Source organism: Falco rusticolus, chromosome 1 (genome assembly GCF_015220075.1).
Source record: "Falco rusticolus isolate bFalRus1 chromosome 1, bFalRus1.pri, whole genome shotgun sequence".
Classification (NCBI taxonomy): Eukaryota; Metazoa; Chordata; class Aves; order Falconiformes; family Falconidae; genus Falco; species Falco rusticolus.
This window is the reverse complement of record NC_051187.1, coordinates 82,873,052-82,892,593: the sequence shown is the minus strand read 5'-3', so window position 1 is coordinate 82,892,593 and position 19,542 is coordinate 82,873,052. Positions and strand designations below refer to the sequence as shown.

At 43.5% G+C, this 19,542-nt stretch overlaps 1 protein-coding gene across 4 annotated transcripts in view; it reads left to right on the top strand.

Annotated features, from left to right (window-relative positions):
- The first annotated feature begins 166 nt into the window (after positions 1–166).
- Positions 167–19,542, top strand: part of LOC119147850 (charged multivesicular body protein 3) — a 40,296-nt gene continuing 20,920 nt past the window's right edge. Inside the window, exons 1-6 of one of the 4 annotated variants that reach the window (XM_037387323.1) lie at positions 167–401; positions 3,947–4,049; positions 4,783–5,915; positions 8,039–8,178; positions 14,563–14,663; positions 18,055–18,145. In XM_037387323.1, coding sequence (XP_037243220.1) covers positions 5,690–5,915; positions 8,039–8,178; positions 14,563–14,634 — 438 coding nt within the window. In that variant the 5' untranslated portion in view covers positions 167–401; positions 3,947–4,049; positions 4,783–5,689 and the 3' untranslated portion in view covers positions 14,635–14,663; positions 18,055–18,145. Of the gene's footprint in view, positions 402–3,946; positions 4,050–4,782; positions 5,916–8,038; positions 8,179–14,562; positions 14,664–18,054; positions 18,171–19,542 lie in introns of those variants that run through there. The other 3 variants (XM_037387306.1, XM_037387297.1, XM_037387333.1) reach the window with 3 other exon arrangements.

Below are 19,542 nucleotides of genomic sequence, written 5' to 3'. Positions count from 1 at the left end.
CGCGGCCCCGCTCGGCCCGACCCGGAGCGCCGCTCGCTCCCAACTTCCCCGTCTCCTCCGGCTGCGGCAGTTGTGCGCAGGCAGTGCCGCGGGCAGGCGGGGACCTCAACGCCGTTTCGGCTCAGGCGGCGCCCCGGACACCTCAGCTGGGGACCTACCCGCAGCCCGCGAAGGGCGGGGCAGGGATTATTAACAGGCAGCGCGGCGGGCAGCCCTCGCCTGCCGCCGGAACCAGGCCGGGGGCGGCCAGGTGGGGGTCAGGTTACTTCTACCGGGTGCCCTTGGGGGCCCCGGGCGGCGCAGGGCTGTAGACTTTTCGATTAGGCGGCCCTTGGGGCAGGCGGTGGGGAGATCAGCCTGGGGCAAGGGGATGCTTGAGGAGTTATGACTCAGGCAGGCAGGTAGGTAGGCAGCTAAGAACGGGGGCCTGAGGGAGGCCGCTGTTGCCGCGGCGACGCAGAGGCGGGTGGGGGTGCCCGGGGAGGGGGCGGCGGCGGCGGCCGGGTGGTCCTGGGGACGGCAGCTCCCCGGCCCCGCAGGAGGCCTCGCGGGGCTGGGGCGGCTCCTCTCGCTCTCGGGGCGGGCAGCGCCACGCCTTGGCTGGCGCCCAGCGGCGCGCAGCGTCTGGGACGCGGCAGGCTGAGGCCTGCGCTAGGGCCGCTGGGGGGGGGGTGTAGTGGCAGCGCTGAGGTAAAGCCCCGGGCGGCGGGCAGGCGCGGTGGGGGGTCAGCGCAGTACTGTGGCACCGGGGGCGGAAGGGGCTTCGCTTCCGTGCAGGCTGTGGGGGACGCATCTGGCAGCAGCCCCAAACACTTCACAAGTACATACCGAAGAGCAGCTTTAAACAGAGTGAGGGCTGTGGTAAGAAGCCTGCCGTACAGGACACAGAGCGTTCAGCCTGTTATTACACTGTTAACTTGGTCAGTAAACTTCCTCTGGAGTTTTGGGTTGATTTACAGACTGAAATTACACAAGTCATTTACAAGATTGGCAAGCATCTTGTAAAAATACACTCAAAAGAAATGTCTTGGTTCGCATACCATCCAGTTAATGTAATACAACTTTGGATTTGGAAGCTGTATCAGAAGCCAGATACAACTATGGGATTTCTGTGCCACTGCATAATCAAAGCTCCTAATAAACTGGGACAAAGTTTACTGCAAAAAGCAGCATTTGGTCTGAGTCTGGGGTAGTGTCTATACTGCTAGAACAGGACAAGAAAACCAAGCAATCTGTAGTCTCACAGAATACATTACTTCGGTAGGTGCTTACAAGTCATTCCGTCAGATTTAAGCCCAGTCTGCTCCTTGTTTGTGTTCGTCCTCTTTATGTATTCATAGATGATGCTTAGACATGCACAGATCTTGTTTCTTAGGTCACGAGCACAGTGGTTTAAGTTGTTTACCACTATGGGCTACTTGGTCATCTCAGCATATTCAAGAAAAAGTCTGCTAATTTTTATTTTATTATTTTATTTTGTCATTAAACAGAGCCTGTCTTCTCCAGGGGCAACAGATAGTTTTTCACTGTTACAAAAAAAAAAGAAGAAAATACCAACTGCCCAGGAAAAAAGTGTCTTTATCCTCAAGCTTTCATTAAATGTATTGTGCTCCTGTAAGTTGGTTTGGCCTTGATTGATGTACATTTCTGTGCTGTTGACTACTGCATGTTTGTAGGCAAGGAAGATGGCCACAAGGGGGGAAGGGGTGACTGTTATAAAACTGTAGACTGCATAAAGCCCTGAGCAACCTGCTCTGATGTCACAGCAAACCCTGTGCTGAGCAGGAAGTCAGACTTCATAACCTGCTGAGGTCCTGTCTGACCTGAATTGCTGTGAATCACTACCTGATCACATCAGGATTGCCTCACCCAAATAGCTGGTGCTTTTAGCTGAGGTGTAGATATTGGCCACTGTATTAAACAATAACACCTATGTATTAAATCTGTTTCCATTGGGCCACTTGTAGATAGTAGGAAACAACTTCTCATTTAAAATTCCTCTACACACAACAAAATAGTGTCTGGGCTGCTGTTGTCACTCTTCGAGTCTCTTGTACAGGCTTGTTGGTTTAGTTAATATCAGAAAAAAACAAGTAGTCATGGTTTCATATTACACAAAAAGGTGCTGAGATGCACCTATGTTGTTTAAGAAGTACATCAAGAGACTAGTTAGTGAACTACTAACAGCTGTGTTTATAGAGTTGGCTGGCTCATGGGAAAACTGGGTTTCAGGTAGTTTAAGTATTTGTTTGCTGAAATTTATCTTGATACATGTCAGCATTAAAACGGTCCAAAAAAAAGGGTATGATAATATGTTAACATGGTAAGGGATTGAATTAATATTTTCAGTCCTCAGTTTTGCTGACTTCAAAATGACAATACTTTCCTCAATGTTCCCCACAGAAGTCTGGAAAGTGGATTATTATTGGTATTCCCAAACTGTGCAGTCAGCAACTGCTCGTAGGAGAGGATGGGGGAGGAGGGGGAATCCTTGCCATTTATCAACGGGCAACAGAGACTTCAGATTTGGCTGTCTGACAGGAAAAGATGGCTGTCCCAGTTCTCTGGATTTGTTCTCATTCTCTTATAAATCACAGTAAAATATTTTTGCTGCCAAAATTTTTTAAAAGCAGTCCCCTGCTTCAGGTTTTTGTTTAAAGGTGGAATTTATATTCTTCATTCTTTTCACAGTTGTAATACTTGCTCTGTGAGCACAGGTCTGACGGATGACTGTTTAATGTTGTTAATTAGGTAGAGTTAACCCTGGGGTCTTTAAAAATGTCAGCGTGTGTCATCTCTGTCTTTAGCCCAAATTAATTTTAATTCACTGTTGAGATATTTAGAGTTTCCAGATAATTAAAGCTCCCTGAAAAATTGTTTGCAGGTGACATGTCAAAGATGTTGTGAGTTGCAACTGGAAACCAAAAAATAATGGCTGTTATCTAGAAAATACACATTTTCTGCTAGGGTCAGCTTAGTAAATAAAGGATATAAAGGTAGGGAGGAAAGAGAGAGCCAGAGAGCCTGGGAAAGGAACTGAACCTGTTTAGGTTTACTCTGCCAGGCCTTTGGTCAACTCATCACCTGCAGTTCTTGGTCATACCCGTCCCTGCTCTTCATTTGCAGCTCTGCCCCTGCCTCGTCTTGTTGCCTGGCTGCTTCTGTGTTGGTAGCTGTGTTGCTTTTGGTTGTTCTGGGGGGGGTTGAGTAGTGGTTTCAAATACTATTTTTACTTTCTTGAAATGACTCCAGGGTTTTTGAGTTTTGGCAGATGATTAGCTTTATCTCTGCAGGGGACTCGTCATCATTTACCACTGGGCAATGTTAAGAATTGATTTAACTCAGCCCATGAGCATTAGGAAGTGACACATTGGTGACAGCCTTCCCAGCAGTTGGTATTGCAAATAGTTCAGCTGTGAGCATGGACTCGTAATTGTTGCTAGGTGCTTTCCTGCTGGAGGAAGTGAGGGCATCCCCGAATGAGTTACAGGGGAGAAGCCCAGGGATGGGGTCGAGAGGGTTCTATGGTGCAGAAAACTCTGCAGAAAAAGAAACCAAGAAACTCCCCCAAAAATATGTTTTCTAACTGAAACTAAATATACATTGTTCCTCTTCAAACACCTAACTCCCATCTCTTCCTCCCACCCATCGCTTCGCATACACTCAAGCGGCTCACTTGAAACAAAAGGTAGAGAAATCGGGCAACTTCTTGCACGTGACAAAAGAAATGGGGCTTTGTAAAGCTTTTTCAAAAGAACTGTGCTCCTGGGGTGTGTTTTCAGGGCTCGGGGAGAGCCTGCCTCTGGCCTCATGACAGGTGAAGTTGAGTGTGGGTGTTACTGAAAGTCCCTTGGCTCTGCCAGCTGCAATAACAAAGCCACTCTCTTGGTTTTTGCCAAGGGGAAAGGATTCATCTTACTGATGCTTTGCTGCTTTCTTATTATAGGGTGATGGGCGCCAGCTTGTTTGAAGGGGGAGTTTACCAAACTGCAGCGGCTTTGAAGGAGAGAGCAGCACTTCATCCCGGCCTCCCGTGAGCTGTGCCTCTGGTACGTTCTGGCCCAGCTGGACCTACTGACCAAGGCTCACTGCAAACCCGACGGAACTGTGGAAATCCCTTTGTATTTAATCAAGCAGCATCAGCAGAGATAGGGTTTGCCATCAACCTCTAATCCTTTCCACATAAAAAGTCTGAAGAATAAAGTTTTATGTGACTCCCAGTGTAAGGCACAACATTTTCCAGCCCGTAAGGGCTTAGTCTGTGAGCAGCTACTTATGCAGTCCCTCTGCTCTTCCCCTTTCAAGAAACAAAATGAGCCCATGGCTGAAGAAAACAGTGCCGTGATTTTTGTTCTTAAAGAGGCCATGGTGGCTGCCTGACAAAACAGGCTGAACCTGTGCTGTTTTGTTTTGGGGTTTTTTCCCCCCTTTTAAAATCATATCAGCATGCTGAGATCCCTGTAAATGTGTTTTGAAGGCTTTGAGGAGCATGGCCATTTGAATCTAGAAACAGGTCAATATTAATGTCTCTTTTTGAAATCCAATAGTACAAAATTATTTCAGCGTGTACACTCTGGGGGGTTGTCAGTGTTTTTAAAATTAAGCTGTGCTATTTTTGTGCTCATCTGTATGGGCTGGCAATTTTCATGCAAATTATGGATTCTTAAAATAACTGAAGATACAAAAGAAATGTTGAGTTTCCTTTGGAGGAGAGCCTTCGTCTCAAAGAAGCATCTTGATTTTAGTGGTTTTTTTGCAGCAGACTAAATTATATCTTTGCAGCCTAACACTTCTTGTATAGCCTGGGATGATTATTTGCGTGATCCACTTAAATGAGGATTCACACCACTCTCCACATGCTTCCGATGCCAAGAACAGCCGCGATTTAAACCATTGTCAGAAGTCGTGGTAGTGGTTGACCATGACCATGACCATGACCATCAATGAGCTGCCTGCCAGCGCTCGGGTATCAACTCCAAGCCGCAGAATGCGAGTTTCAATCCATGCCGATGGATTTCACTTTATTATTTGCTTTAGCAGCAGCGAAGGGCTGGGAGCAGGGCTGGTGTGTGGGAATAAGTTGAGAGGGGCTCATACCTACACCCACCAGCTTGCAGCAGCCTGAATCCCAATAAACCATGTCCGTTAGGCTGGCTTAAAACTGGGCAAACACATCGACGTGATTCCGGCTGGGTAAATATTTTTCTTCTCGGGAAAAACGCCGGCGGGGCTCGCATCACCCCGGTAACTCGTACCCGAGGTACCGGTACGTTATTTTTTTTGCAGCGAGAGCGCAGCCGCTGGGTCCCAAGTGGATGCCGGGGGCAGGGACGTAACCACAGCCAAGCCCGCCGGCCCGAGCTCGGCCCGAGGTGCTGAATCACGGCGGGGGGCGGTGCCGGTCGGCGGGGCAGCACCGGGCGCCCCCTCCCGCCCCCCGCCCCGCCCGCTGCCGCCGTCCCCGGCTGCACACGTCACTTGTTATGTCTCCACCGGCGGCCGCGGCTCCGCCGGGGCGGGGACAGCGGCGGGAGGGAGGTGGCGGGGCCGGGGCCCCGCGGCACTGACAGCGCCCCCCCGCCCGCCTTCCCTTCCCCTCCCCTCCCCTCCCCGCCCCGCGGCGGCCCGGCCCGGCCCGGCCCTCCGGCGCGGCTCTGTGGCCCCGCGGCGGGCAGCCCCCGGCGGGAAGATGTGGGTGAAGCTGTGCTGCTTGCTGCTCTACTTCCTGGCGCTCTTCGTCCTGGCCCGGGTGTTCGAGGCCGTGGCGTGGTACGAGAGCGGCTTCTTCGCCACGCAGCTGGTGGACCCGGTGGCGCTGAGCTTCAGGAAGCTGCGGACCATCCTGGAGTGCCGGGGGCTGGGGCACTCGGGGCTGCCCGAGAAGAAGGATGTGCGGGAGCTGGTGGAGAAGTCAGGTACGCGGAGCGCCCCCCTCTCCCCCGTGACCTCACGCGTGGGGAAGGCGGCCGCCGGTCACCCCTCCGGGGCTCCCGCTGCCCTTGGGCTGGAGAGCGGGGCGCCGCTTCCCGCCTTGGCGGGGCCGGGCTGAGCAGCCACCGGCGTCCCCCGCCAAGGACCGGGACGCCGGGGCGGTTAAATGGAGGAAGGCGGCGGCGGAGCTCGGGGATGGCGACGTTAAAAAACCGCGGCGGCGGCGTGTTAAGCCCGAATGGGCTGCGCGGAGGGAAGGCCTTGCACCGGGAAGCGGCCCGGCCCGCGGAGTTCAGCCGGGTCGCGGCGAGCAAACGGGGTCAGGGGTGGCGGGTGGCGGCCGCGCAGCGCCGGTGCCGCCTGCCGTGGGAAGCGGGGCGGGGAGAGCCCCCTGCACGCAGTGGGCTACGGCTCACAGCCGTGGCGGCCGTGCCCCGTGTATGCCTCTCCCTGCCCGTTTCCTGGTGTTATTACGGGTATTGCCGCTAAGATAGACACCGAGGGGGGCAGTGGGTCGATAGCTGAGGAGCAGAAGGGATCGGGTACCGAGGAATGCGGTGGTTTTGTAGAAGAGGACCAGAAGTAGATCCTACGTACAAAAAAATGGCTTGGAAAAAGGCAGGGAGGCGTTTCAGAAGTAGGGAAGAGCAGGTGAAAGAGGTGGACTTTGCGGGGAGCGATGGGTAGCGAAGGATGGAGAGCGGTGCAGATGGAGGGGGTGGCAGAAGTGTCTTGGAAGTAAGGGTGCTGGCCTGGAGCAGCTGGAGGGAGCTGGCCCCAAGGACTGGGAGATGGGGCTGATGTAATAGCTGTAGTGCCAGCCAAACAGGAAAATGTGAGTAGCTGCTTTTAAATCAATGCTCGAAGGGCCGCTGATCCAGGAGAGAGAAATCCCAGTGATCGGGATAGGCAACAAGGGGCTCATTTGTCCAAGCAGAAAGAGGAAAGGATTTGGACGAATACAGTGAGCACCATAACCTTAAAAACGCTTTTTTAAATAATTGATATTAATGCCGCACATTTAAATCTCATTTGCTATTATTGTTCATTGTTTATTTATGTTGTTTATTTGCTTTGCTGCTCCAATGGTAAAAAGCATCAGGCGATTTCACTCCTTGGCTGTCAGGTACTTTCATGATGTCATGATGTTTGGGTTGCAAATGCTGCAGGGAAGTGTTTAACTCCAAACAGACTCTATTAACCGACTTCTTCAAATGCCATGGAAACACTTCTCATACCAACAGGCTTTGCAGCATTTTTCCAGTTTTGTTTTTTTTGTTGTTGGTCGGTTTTTTTTAAATTCTATGAATACTTTTGAAAACCCCTCAAGGGTTTCAGCTGTGACAGTTGTGGGGGTTTTTATTTTATACTTTAAAGGAAAGAGCCTTTTTGTACAAGATTTCATTTCTTCAAGCTTAATGCTTACTAGAATGCTAGTTGTCATTAACAGCGTTTGTAATGATTGTGAAACAGTACTTGGGAACAAAATGAAATTACAAACGAAACATTATCAGATGATTTTACTGTGAGCTCTTTACATTGCTAGGATTGGAGTTCAAGGGAACTTTTTCCTACTGTACAAACAGAAGCCAACAGCTAAATTATTCTACCTGAGATTTTTACAGGCAATGGGACAATCAACACGGGGGAGGTTTGGTGCAAAATTATTGACTGAAATTTTGGAATTCTGTTTGAATTATCAGTGTTAAGAAGTTGGCTGCTGCAAAATTACTATTCTGTGAAATGCAAGCAAAGATACGTTGATTAAAATTGCTCTTGGCCACTAAATATTGTTATTTTCAGACAGTGAGGCTTAGAAGATGTTCATTTATTCTATTGTGTGCTTGCTTGCATGTGTCGTACATCTGTGTAGTCAGAAACATAGCGTTCATGTCTTCTGTGGTCTGACAGCTGAAGTCAAATTGTTCATAGTCATGTAACTATAGACAGAATTATAATAACTTTAAAGTTTAGCTGCCTTTGTACCAAAAAGGTTCATTGAGCAACCATGCAAAGTATATAGCTAGTTAAATAGTTATTAGAATTTATGAAGTGATCCTTTTCAAGTGCTATTTTAATTAAATTTCTCCAATTGTCTCTCTTTCAGGAGACCTCATGGAAGGAGAGCTTTATTCTGCTCTTAAGGAGGAAGAGGCCTCTGAATCGGTTTCCAGTACAAACTTTAGTGGTGAAATGCACTTCTATGAGCTTGTAGAAGACACAAAAGATGGGATCTGGCTGGTACAGGTATAGAAATTTGATAATTTATTTTTCTGTATTTATCACATCCAAAATGTGTTTCAGAGGAGGAGTTTATGAGGTTAGCTAACTAGTAGTAAAAGTGTGTAACAGAGAGATGGTGACAAAGGTAAACTACATCAGGGAGATCACAAGGCATGAATTTGTTCGAAAAAAACAAGGAAGGCTGGAGGTGACAGAGTTCCTACACAGACAGGAAGAAAAAAGCCCTGTTATTCTGTGGATTGCTTTTGAAAAACCAGGTGCTTCAGAACCAGAAAACAAACAAAGCAGCACACACTTAAGTACACAGACTATGCAAGTACTTGGCCCTGGTATTGTAAGAGCTTGTGTAATGTCTGAAGTAGGTGCATTAGGTATAGATGCTCCCAGCTGGCACAGGAGAGGTGCTTCTGGTGTTGCTCTTCCTTTTGTTTGCGTGACATGCTCAGTTCCAACCAGTTTAAATTTCTGTTTATCTAAGGGGCTTAGAGCACTTTTAAGATCTCTGTTGCCTCTTGACAAAGGCAAGATCTCAGTGCGCTGCTTCCCAGGCTAGCAGGCTGCTTCTACAGCATACTCCAGTAGCTTAAAGTTAGCCTTCCCCCAAACCGTGTGGGCCTGCCAATTTTAGGGCATGCTTCCCCAGGGCTGCATGAGAATAAGAAAACACTTAGGGAAAGAAAGACTTCTGCAGATAGGATTCAGAAACAATTTATCATCACTCTTGAGAGCACAAGTAATCTAGACCAAAATGTAAAAATGCTTTTTTGCATTGACTTCTGTATTGGTAAGAGGGTTTTTTTAAGGCATAAGTTCCCTACTAACAGCTACATCAGGCAATCAGAATTCTTCTCCAGTTAATTGTTCAGTTGACAGCTCTCCTGCCTGGTTTGTCTGGTCTCCTCACTTCATGTTTTCTACTTAAATAGATGATCGAGATTTATCAGACCTACGCTGTCACCACATCAGGCCTCACTCTAAAATAGACAATGAGAGGAAAGATTACCTTCACAGTCGAAATGGCATTTGTGTTTTGGGAAAGATGTATTTGGAGTTTATTGAATCTTAAGTTTCAGGTTTAAATCATACAGAAGGGCATTCTTCAAGCAGAGAGAGTGTTGAAAGGAAGTTTACACATCTCCAAGCTAGTTGACAAATACCAGCATGAATATGCCATGAAAAACCCTCCTTCCTCCCCCTGCAGCTCAAAAGAGTAAAATATGGTAGTTCTCTGTTGTCTGTTGCTTGCAGAATTTTATTCATAATGTATTTTCACCTAGCTTTGTAAGAGCAGATCAGATAGGATGTGTTTGATATCTCTAGTGTGATGAATGTTGTCATCATTCTGGGAGTATTTGCACAGCTATTCAGTTGGTCACAATAACTGTGGAGAAAAAATTCAGTGGAATTTACTGAATAATTTACTTGCTGAACATTATTTGTCTGTTTTTCCACAATAAAACCCACTAGACATGTCAAATTTATTTTTTTCATGCTTGCTTTTTGACTTTTCATCACTTTTGAGTTTTCATTTGCTCCTTTCCCCACCGTAAGTCCTGCCTGGGTAACTTCTGTGCTGGATTCTTTTGAGTCCTTTCAGAGGTCTTCCCGTGTTTTTTTCTAGACCTCATTCCTGCAGAGCTGGGTTTTTTTTTTATCATAATTTCTCTGTTCTGATTCTTGATTACCCTCCCTTGCCCATTCTCCTTCACCTGTTAGGCAACTGTGGAACCTGTACAGCTAATTAATCAGCTCGATGGTTAGGCAGGGGACGGTATGAGAGTAAGGATGCCTCATGGATGGGTTTGGTGACCACAGGCAGGGCTGGAGCATTCCCCTGCTCTGTTGTTGCTGGCTGTGTAGCAGGAAGGACCCTTTTCAGGTTCCTGACCCTGAATGTCTGTGTGTCTGTTCCATGGGGGCTGCAGGGAAGCAGCAGGGGGAGGGATACAGTTCTGGCTCAGCTAGCACAAGAAGCTGTTGGTTGAGTTGGTTTTGAACACTTTATGATGATGTATGGGAGCACAGGGACTCTGAAGATTATTTTTATTTTCCAGTGCCTGTAAATGAAATTTATGGAGTGGCATAAGCTGGTAATGTGATAGCCACCACTGTCAAAGGAAAAAGAGGATACAGTTATTATTTCTTTATATGTTTGACATAAATTCAGATGTGAATTTGTCATTTAGAGCCGGCAAGATCAATTCCTTGAAGAAAGCTAAAGTCCATACATAAGGAAACAATGTTTTGTGGCTTTGTTTCTTTATCTTCTGGAAATCCACATGCAAAGCATCTAGGTTCAGTGGTAATTTGTTTACCAGTGTAGGTGCCCGCTACTCCTGTGTGGAGCTTCTGTAGAGCCATAGACAGCAGCATGCTCTTTCTCCTATTAGCTGATGATCTCATCACCTTTCTTTTTCTGCCTTTCTTCTTGCTTGCCAGCTGCTGTTGTGCACTTCTTTGGCTGGCAAGGAGGATGAGTGGTAGTTTCTAGAGCTGCTTCGCATGTTGGTAAAGGAGTAACACGTAACGTTCTTGCTTTTCCAGACTCAGCTATGGCTCATGCTGTCTGGTCAGTCTCTAGACAGCTGTAGTAATTATGACTTTTAAAAAACACACCGTAAATGATCTACAAATGAAAATCCTCTTTGAATGAAGTTAAAATGTAAATTAATGCATATTTTTATTTTTAAAGTCACTATTGTAACATAGTGGTAGAGGTAAACGGAACTTTCTTCCTGGCATTGAAGCAGGATGACAAGACTTTTGATCATGTCTGGTAGAGATGCAAAGGACATTATTATGGACATAAAATGTTGCAGTATATTCAGCATCTCAGCTTCTTGTTCAAGTGGTATAATCACAGAGCAAGGGGCGTGCCTACAGGATTTTGGTGGTGGTTCGTTTGTTCTTTTTTGCTTTTGCTTGCATGTAGGATGAGTAATTTTCATATTTGCCTTTTTAATTTTGCCAGGTGATCAGCTGTTCTGACTACAAGGAAATTAAATAGAAACACCCAGTTCTTTTAAAATGCATTATTCAGTATTTGTGCCTTTTCCAGTAGCCCATCAGGAGTCCCCAGAGGGGACTCTCTTCCCTGAAAGTCTTCATATCCAGTCAAGGGTGCAGAATACCATCAGCTAGAATGTAATAATTCTCATATTGCCTACATATCTGTGTTTAATTCATTACAGAAGCCCATTTATACTCAGGCTCTGGCTTAACTGACAGCTCTGCTGAGCTGTTCAGACTGGTGCATAGATCACCCCACCTCCCTTGAGAAACTATTCGTAATTTTGAGGTGGTTAATTTTTGCATGCTATGATTGATGTAGTCTTCTGTCTTTGACTATTTTGACCTAATTTCTCATGGTCTCTTTCTCAGAAAAGAAAAGCAAAAAATTTCCAGAATTCTTTAATCCTTATGGATGGATTTTGAACCTGTTGTGAGTTCTTAGGAAAGAGCAACTATGCAGAAATTCAGTTTCATCAGCACAATGCTGAATAATAAACAGAGGGAGATGTCTCAGAATTAATAAAAGTACAGACAGTCATGTAGAAACTTACTGGTGTTATCTAGAGTAAGTCAGCTTTTTTCCATACTTCTAATAAATAACTCACCAGTCCATTTATAATTAATTGTATTTCTAAATGCGAATTGTCCAAATGTTTTTACTTCTGTTTATCTTTACTTCTGTTTATCTATGAGAGGATAGTTTGCAAACACAGCTGTTGATTATAAAGGGTTCTATGAAAGCACGTAGGTAGCTTAATTAATAGACCAGGGTTTTTGAACCTTTGTATCATTGTGGATCCTTAAAAATCTTCCAGCGAGTGCATGGATTCTTTACAGTAATATTGGGCTTCCTTTGCTCATTTACCCTCTACAGGCACTGTGGAGGAGTTTGTAGATCTGCAGGAGCCTGGGTGTCTCAAACTGGAAACTGCTGAACCAGACTAATGATTCTCATATGCACACTGCCTTCCCAGTTCATTAAAGAAGTTAAAAATCAGTGTTGCCTTTGGCAAAACCACAGTTTGTTTCCCCAAGTTGAATGTCTGCACTCCATGCAGAGACTGACTTTCTGAGGCTGGGCAAGGATTGACCACTCCCGAGAGATCTACCTGTATGTGTGTGTGTGCAGCAGGAAATGGTGTCCCTTACTTTAATAGGTTTTGTTCTTCCTGGTGGTTTGAAGCCTGTAACAGTGCCCTAGTGCACAGATTTTATGAGTACTTGGAGTTATTATCTTAGTGGCTAAGCTGTAAAACCAAGTTTTGACGATTCATGTGTACGCAAAATAGTGTGCTCTTGGTATGAGCAGGTGTGCCTGACACCTGGTCTCCTAGCTAGAACTGGTTAAAATAATGAGAGTTGAAATACCATGAAATGTTTGTTCTGCATTTGTCCATCTCTGAATAATTCTCATGCCTTGTGATATTTGAACATTTCTAGTTGTGAGTGAGCTTCAAAATTCACTGAAATGAAATCTTGTTACCATGGCCTGTTTTGAAATCTCTACATACCTGTCTAAAAGAGATTGAACAAGGTCTAATTTAAATGCACAGAAAATGGGAGAATGTTTAAATGAGGCTACTGTCGTGTCGTGCTCAGGTACTACAGGGGTACCAAAAAAGGAGTCTGTCTCTGCATATTGCATTGCTGCAGCAAACTCTTTAATGTCAGTTAAATTCCTTGAGCCTCTTCAGTTTCTGTCACATCTTTTACTTGCATTTTAAGAGTGTATGCTTTGTAACAATTTAAAAAAGAAATCCTTAATGATAACTGAAAATTAAGGAGCAACTGCATCAATGACAGTTATGAAGCAGTTATTGCAATATTGATGTGTCTGCCCAAGACACTTTTGTTTTAGATTAGGCAAGAGAGGCAAAGTGACTTGCTGACATTGTCCTGTTTTTCCAAGTGTTTATATCTTTCTGTCTCCAGGCTGTTTGCTTTTAAAGTTGGTTTGCTTTTTTTAATGTTGTAACTATGACTATCTTAACATAGAGATAAAAATCATTCTATTAATTACGTTCTTGATTGGCCTGTTTTGGGACAGTTCTGTCTAATTCAAAGTCAGGACAGCTCTTCCAATGCAAAAGCTACCTATTCAAATGCCCGTTGAAATCATCAGGATTTCAGTAGTTTCAGTATTACATGTCCCCAGAATTCTATTTTCATTTTGTTTTCTGTGGTATCTGAAAGCTACCTTCTTAGGTGTTCATGGAAACTAAACAAGAAAACTCAAAATGTGTAGAAATGAAGGATATTTCCAAGCCCCCATCTTTCCATTTTTACTTTGCACACCTTGGTGGCATAACCTACCTGCAGTATTTCGCAGCTGTCAGCTGAGGATCTCCTGTCCTTTTGGAATATGGTGTGGTCTTCCCAAATTCACAGATGGAGTACGAAGAAACTTGCGTCTGAGACTTCAGAGGAAGTTTGTGGATGGATGCTCAGTGAGGGCCTGGCCTTCTCTCCAGCATCTTCCACTAAACATGCTAGTAATTCATATGCAGAGATGGTAATTTTGACCCTGCAGTTAGAGCTAGTCCTGTGGCATAAGTTAGGTGTAGATTAGGGAGCAGATGATGTGGGGTTGTTAAATGGCAGGGTTACTTTGATCCTATTGAATTCTTTTAGCTGATTTAAGGTGATTAATGTATTAATTGAGTTATCTTCATTGTCTTATTTGTTACTCTGGCATAGGATATTTTACAGATTGTGAACACAGATAATAACAAGAAAAGCTTCAAGGGTTTGTGTTCCTCTGAATGTGGTGTTTGTTTCCCGGCTGTGCTGGCTGATCTCATAAAAGATACCTTCTATGAGCTTTCTCTTTATTTCTTTAAAATGAAATAGAGCATATGACTGAAAGGGACCTTCTTGATGAGCAAGCTCAGCTCTCAGCTAGGCTGTGGAATGTGTGTTTATAAAATACCTTGCTGTCTCTCTTAAATTGTAAATTGTGTGAGTGTAATACTCCTATTGACTGTTCTCAGTTGGAACCGTGTATCTGACTCCTGGCTTAAGCGTATTCATGGCTAATGTGTTCCCATTGCACTTAAATTGATGTCGCCCTTTAGTTTCACTGACTTCTGATGTTTACTCCACGACTCCCAATACATAAGGTCAATCAATCTGTTTGTTTTGTCGGGTATAATATATCCTGGGCTTTGCTTATTTCACAGCCAGTTAATATTGATGGCTCATAGTTCCTTTTGGATCAACTAATAGACCCAAGCTTTTTCTCCCATTGCTGTTTCTAACTGATGAACTCCCTGACTGTCCTGTTCATTACTGAATTCAATTTCATTTCTGACACACTGCATTACAAGATTTGTGCAAGCTCTTTCTTACGGCATTATAATCCTCTTTTGTACACAGACGTGCTTCCCAATTTTATGTCATCTACAAATGCCTTTGGGAGACTTCAAGTTTCTGCAGGAAGGGCTTTAATAGGAATATATGCTGAACTGAGCTCTAAGGTAAATCTATTAAGAAGTGTGCTAGACCTTTTTGGCATTTTCATGTTTTCTTGCCTTAGCCAATTTCTTACTCGCTTTAAAACTTTTTTTTTAACTTGCTATCAAAGCTTATTTCCAGTTCTCATGAAAATTTTCCATGTGGCACGATACTCTGCCAAACTACAGACAGGGCACTACACTCCCTTTGTGTTGAAACTCCGTTCTTTTCCTCCAGGAAAAAATGGATTTTTAACTCTCAGTTTAATCAGGAATTATACATGTTTAGTAGTTGTGTGCTGGAAAGGGGTGGAAAATGCAGCCATCTCTGCACCTTTAAAATTTGTTTGACAGTTTTGCATACTGTTGAGATAAAACTGGTGGGATAATTTTTTCATTTGCTCTTAAATATAGTTACTAACTTGTGATTCTCCTGTCAAAATGTAAATAGTCTGACAGGGGTTTTATAAGAAATTTTCACAGGTTCATCTGTGATTTTATGTGCTCATTGTATTACAGTTTTGGGATGGAGATTAGCTGCTTACTCTGATTTAAGTGCATTAAGTTATTTGAGTTTTGTTTCCATCTTCAGGTGGTGCAGTCTCTTCTCATAAATAAACTCACTAACCTGTCCATGGCCAGCCATCTCCTTCTCATTGAAAACTGAGTCAGAGCATTAATTTCATTTTAAAAAGAAAATTACCTTACGCTTATATCCTGTCTTCATTGTATGGTGATCCTGCTGCTTTTCCCCCTGTTCTGTTCTTACTCATATGATTGAAAAACCTTTTGGTGCAGCTTGTAGTATTCTTTGTGTGCTCTAACTCAAAGTGCTGACTCTTCCTGAAGTTTTTTTTTTTGGTTTCTTGCATATCTTTCTTTGTTAGCTCTTCCTTTTGACCTTTTTTTCATTCCGTGTAGATTCTCAAACTGTTTCTGACATCTTTTTGGAAGTGGTTGCTAGGAAGAAGTGCAGGACTTGACAACTTTTTTCCCCCTTGCTTGAAATACATAATCCTGATAGCTTTTAACACTTTGGACTTGAAGAACTTCCAGGCCTCTTCCACATTCACATTCCTGGTCTCAGTCACAGATTTTAAAGTTAAATTTCTTAGCTTATCAAAGGTGACACTTAAGTAAAATCTGTTACAAGTGTTTGCAGGTTATCTTTATTTTAAGCTTAATTACATTGTGATTACTTAACCTGCAGTATTTTCTCAGACTCCCTCATCCACAGACATGATGACTACTTTCCAAAATACAAACCCTTGCCTCTGTGTGGTGAACTCCCAATGTTCTAAGTGGGTGTTGCCTGCAAGGAGCAGCTACAATGGGGATGTTTATTTGGTTTGGGGTTTTTGCCATAATGACATAAAAAAGCACGAGCCCAAGAAATTTTACAAATCTTCAGTGTGCAAAACCATAGTAAGGTTCTCTCTATCTACTTACAAAATACAGACTGCTAGTTCTGTCATTGTCCTTCAGCATAAATAACTTTTTCAGTTATTTATTTTTAAGAGGAAAGACTTTTTCGTAGGAAGGGAATTAAACTGTTATTTAAAAATTCACCAGTACAAACAACCAGATGACAGTAAAAGACACCACTGACTTTATTTACAACAAATCTTCTCTTGACACTTAAAGTCAGTACTGTAATATCAGGCAGAAGAAACAGTTGAGCAGGATCGGTCCTCCTGCACATCGCATTAGCCTAGTTAAGAGCTGTGAGAGGCTTTTGCAGAACATGCACACAGAATTTTGGAAGAAACTGATCTCTGAGTAGTTGTACTGAAGAGTAATCCAATTATCAATGTTTTACTTCTATGCTTACTAATAAAGCATAGTGATTCCTTACTATGTTGGATGGATTTATCATGCTGAAGTAGCTCTGAAGATATACTGGCATTAAGGCGCCTTTAGCAATGTGGTGTCTTTTAGTTGAAGTACATGAAAGAAGTTTAAAATATCGAAAGTAATTGCTTCAGTTACATTGGGTGATGTAAAGAAGCCTCAATAATAGAGCAGATTTCCCGAGCTGGTTGTCTCAGTGCTTGAAGGTTGCATTTAGCTAATCAAAAAGGCTTTTCTATGTGATGTGTGTGTTTTGAGAATAGCTGGAAGGATGTTTATCTAGTCGTTCACCTCTGGTTTTATGTAAACATTTTAGGCTCAGCGGAATGGGGGTGTAATCTGTAACTTCAGTTTAACTCTGTTTCCCTGCGTAGAATGTTCTGCTTAGGGAATTCTCTTAAGTGTCTGAGAGGATGCTGCTTACCACAAAGCAGGCAGATTTTTTTGAGTCTCAAAGGCCCGACACGCTTTCCAGGTCTGCCTCTCAGCCTGTATATAAACTCTTAATCATGGTGACAACCAAACTTCCAGAGGAAAGCTGACATTTGAGGCCATTAAGTTGGGAAATGATTGGGAGAAGTTTAATGGTAGGTAAACAAATACCTAACAAATGGAAGGTTCAAAATCTTAATTTAAAATTATATAAGTGGTTGCCAGTAAGCCTGCAGAAGCATGTGATGCATTTCTAAAATAGAAAATGTGACGGCTCATGGAATAACGCATGATCAGTCATGTTATTCAGAATTACCTGTCAGCTGGAGGCAGGCAGGGTTTTCTTTTTCTTTTTTCTTTTTTTTTTTTTTCCCATCCCTGTACAGTTCCAAGTCAGAAGATGAATGCTTACTCTATCATTTGCATCTGCAGAAGCTTACGTCTAGGTAACCTGAAGTACTACTTTAATATACTAGGTTAGAACAAATTAGACTAAATCACAGTGAATTGCCATCCTGAAATGGCAGATGGGACAGTGGAGTTGGTGGAACAGTCACGTAAAGTTAAAGTGAGTCACTGGCAAAGCTGGAGGGAGTCAAGATTTTTAGGCATTACCTGGGGGTTTAATCACTAGTTTCCACTGCTTAGAAATTATGGTTGGCAGTCTGATGTAGTACCAGGTTCCAACTCATTTTACTTTCTCTGAGACAACATTTCTTTGTTACATTGTAACTTTTCATCGAGAACTGCAATAAAATAATGGTCTTTTTTTTGCTGCGAAGAAGGGGGACCTGCTGCATCCTCTTCCTTTCTTTTCTACTATGAGCTGGTTAATGATAGTTTTGTTATTTTCCCAGTGTTTTTCTTAACTACCACTGATTTTAGTATCTTAACAGGTATTTAAAATGATGATGCACTTTTGTCTTCCTGCAGAAACTATATTTCTGCTTTGGAGCTTCACTCTCCAAAGACCTTTAGTGTGATTCCTGGTTGTATATACCTACTCTATATTCTAAGAGAAGAGGAAAACAGTATCAAGGGTGACTAGATCTCTGTTTTCATGAAACTTGCTCAGGAAACTCAGGAAGCAAACTTGGTGTGATACTAAATTATTATTTCCTTTTGGTAATAGGTCATAGCAAACGACAGGAGCCCACTGGTGGGTAAAGTCCACTGGGAGAAGATGGTGAAGAAAGTATCAAGATTTGGCATACGTACTGGCACTTTTAACTGTTCCAGTGACCCCAGGTATATTCTCAAAGGATTATCTAAATCCCAAGAGTATCTTAAGGCTCAGCTGTGTTCTGGCAGCAGGGCTTGCTGTGTTGTAAATTAGCTGTGACAAAACATGGCTTTATTCATGGTTTTATCTCTACTAAAGCCTGTTCAGAATTCTCCATTACATTATTCACCAGCAGCATAAACACAGATCTGCAGCTTCCTAAAGCACCATGTGGGAAATACATGATTAGACTGTGTAGAGCATAATACAGCAGTGGAAGGGAATGGATAGAAGAGTTTGGCCTTATAGTCCAGGCATTCAGGGACAAGAACACTGCTTGCTTAGGACAAAGCCAAATATATATAGCCCATGTAAGAGAGCTGGATCAGTTGCAGAGTTGTTAAATTGCCATCTGGAAAGGAGGAACACAGGTTAGCATGAACCTTGCAAACAGTGCCTGCTTCTCAGGATTACTGACAAATCCTGTTCCCTGACAAATGTGTGTATGTTTATAGATAAACTTGCACACACCCTTTGACAACATATAGTGTGCTGTGCAAGGTTCACTGTTGTTTGCGTATGATTTTGACCAAGGAAGAAGAGCAGAGCCAAAGAAGCTATTAATAATTTTGTGCTGCTGGAAAAATAATTTTTTTGAACATTTGTTGGAAGCATTTGCTTCACGTGACAGGAAACTTTGTCAAGAAGTCCAGTGGCATGTATGGATGTGCATGTCTTGCACAATTTAAGTCCTAAATGTTTACATAAGTTTCAAAGTTAATAATAAGATCAGATTCTTAGACTTTGCAGTGCTTATGCAAAATAATCTTGTATAATCAAAATACTGGCATTTGAACATCTTAAATTTGGCAGTGTTTCTCTTTGCATAGCTCCTGACTATTATTAATGTTATGATCAAATACTATGTTTAAAATTAATTCATTTTTTCCTAATACAGGAAATGTTTTGTTGAGTAAACCCTCATGAATAGTTTTCATCATGTTGTAGCTGAAATTCAGAAGAGCACTACACGCTACAGTAGTCAGGATACTTTTGTTAGAAAGGAAACATCTTATGGCTCCTTCTAAAAATGTTACGTTCAGATTCCTGAGTGGCAGTTGTAATTGCCTAAATACATGTTGATAGATCAAAACCAGGGAGGATGTATAGGTGAGGTGGCTAGTGAATGAGGCTGATGGCCCCTGTTTCAGTGTGCAGGGTTCTCAGACACAGCTTGCCTGCCTGTTGGCTATGTAATGCTTCGATTGTTGAAACCTGCCAGAGGCTTCCTGAAAGGAGGACTAGCTAAATTGGGTGGCATAACAATGCTGGTAGGAGAGAGATGCATGAGATAATGGATCTTCTGAGTCATCAGACTCTTCTCATAGTTACTGGGGT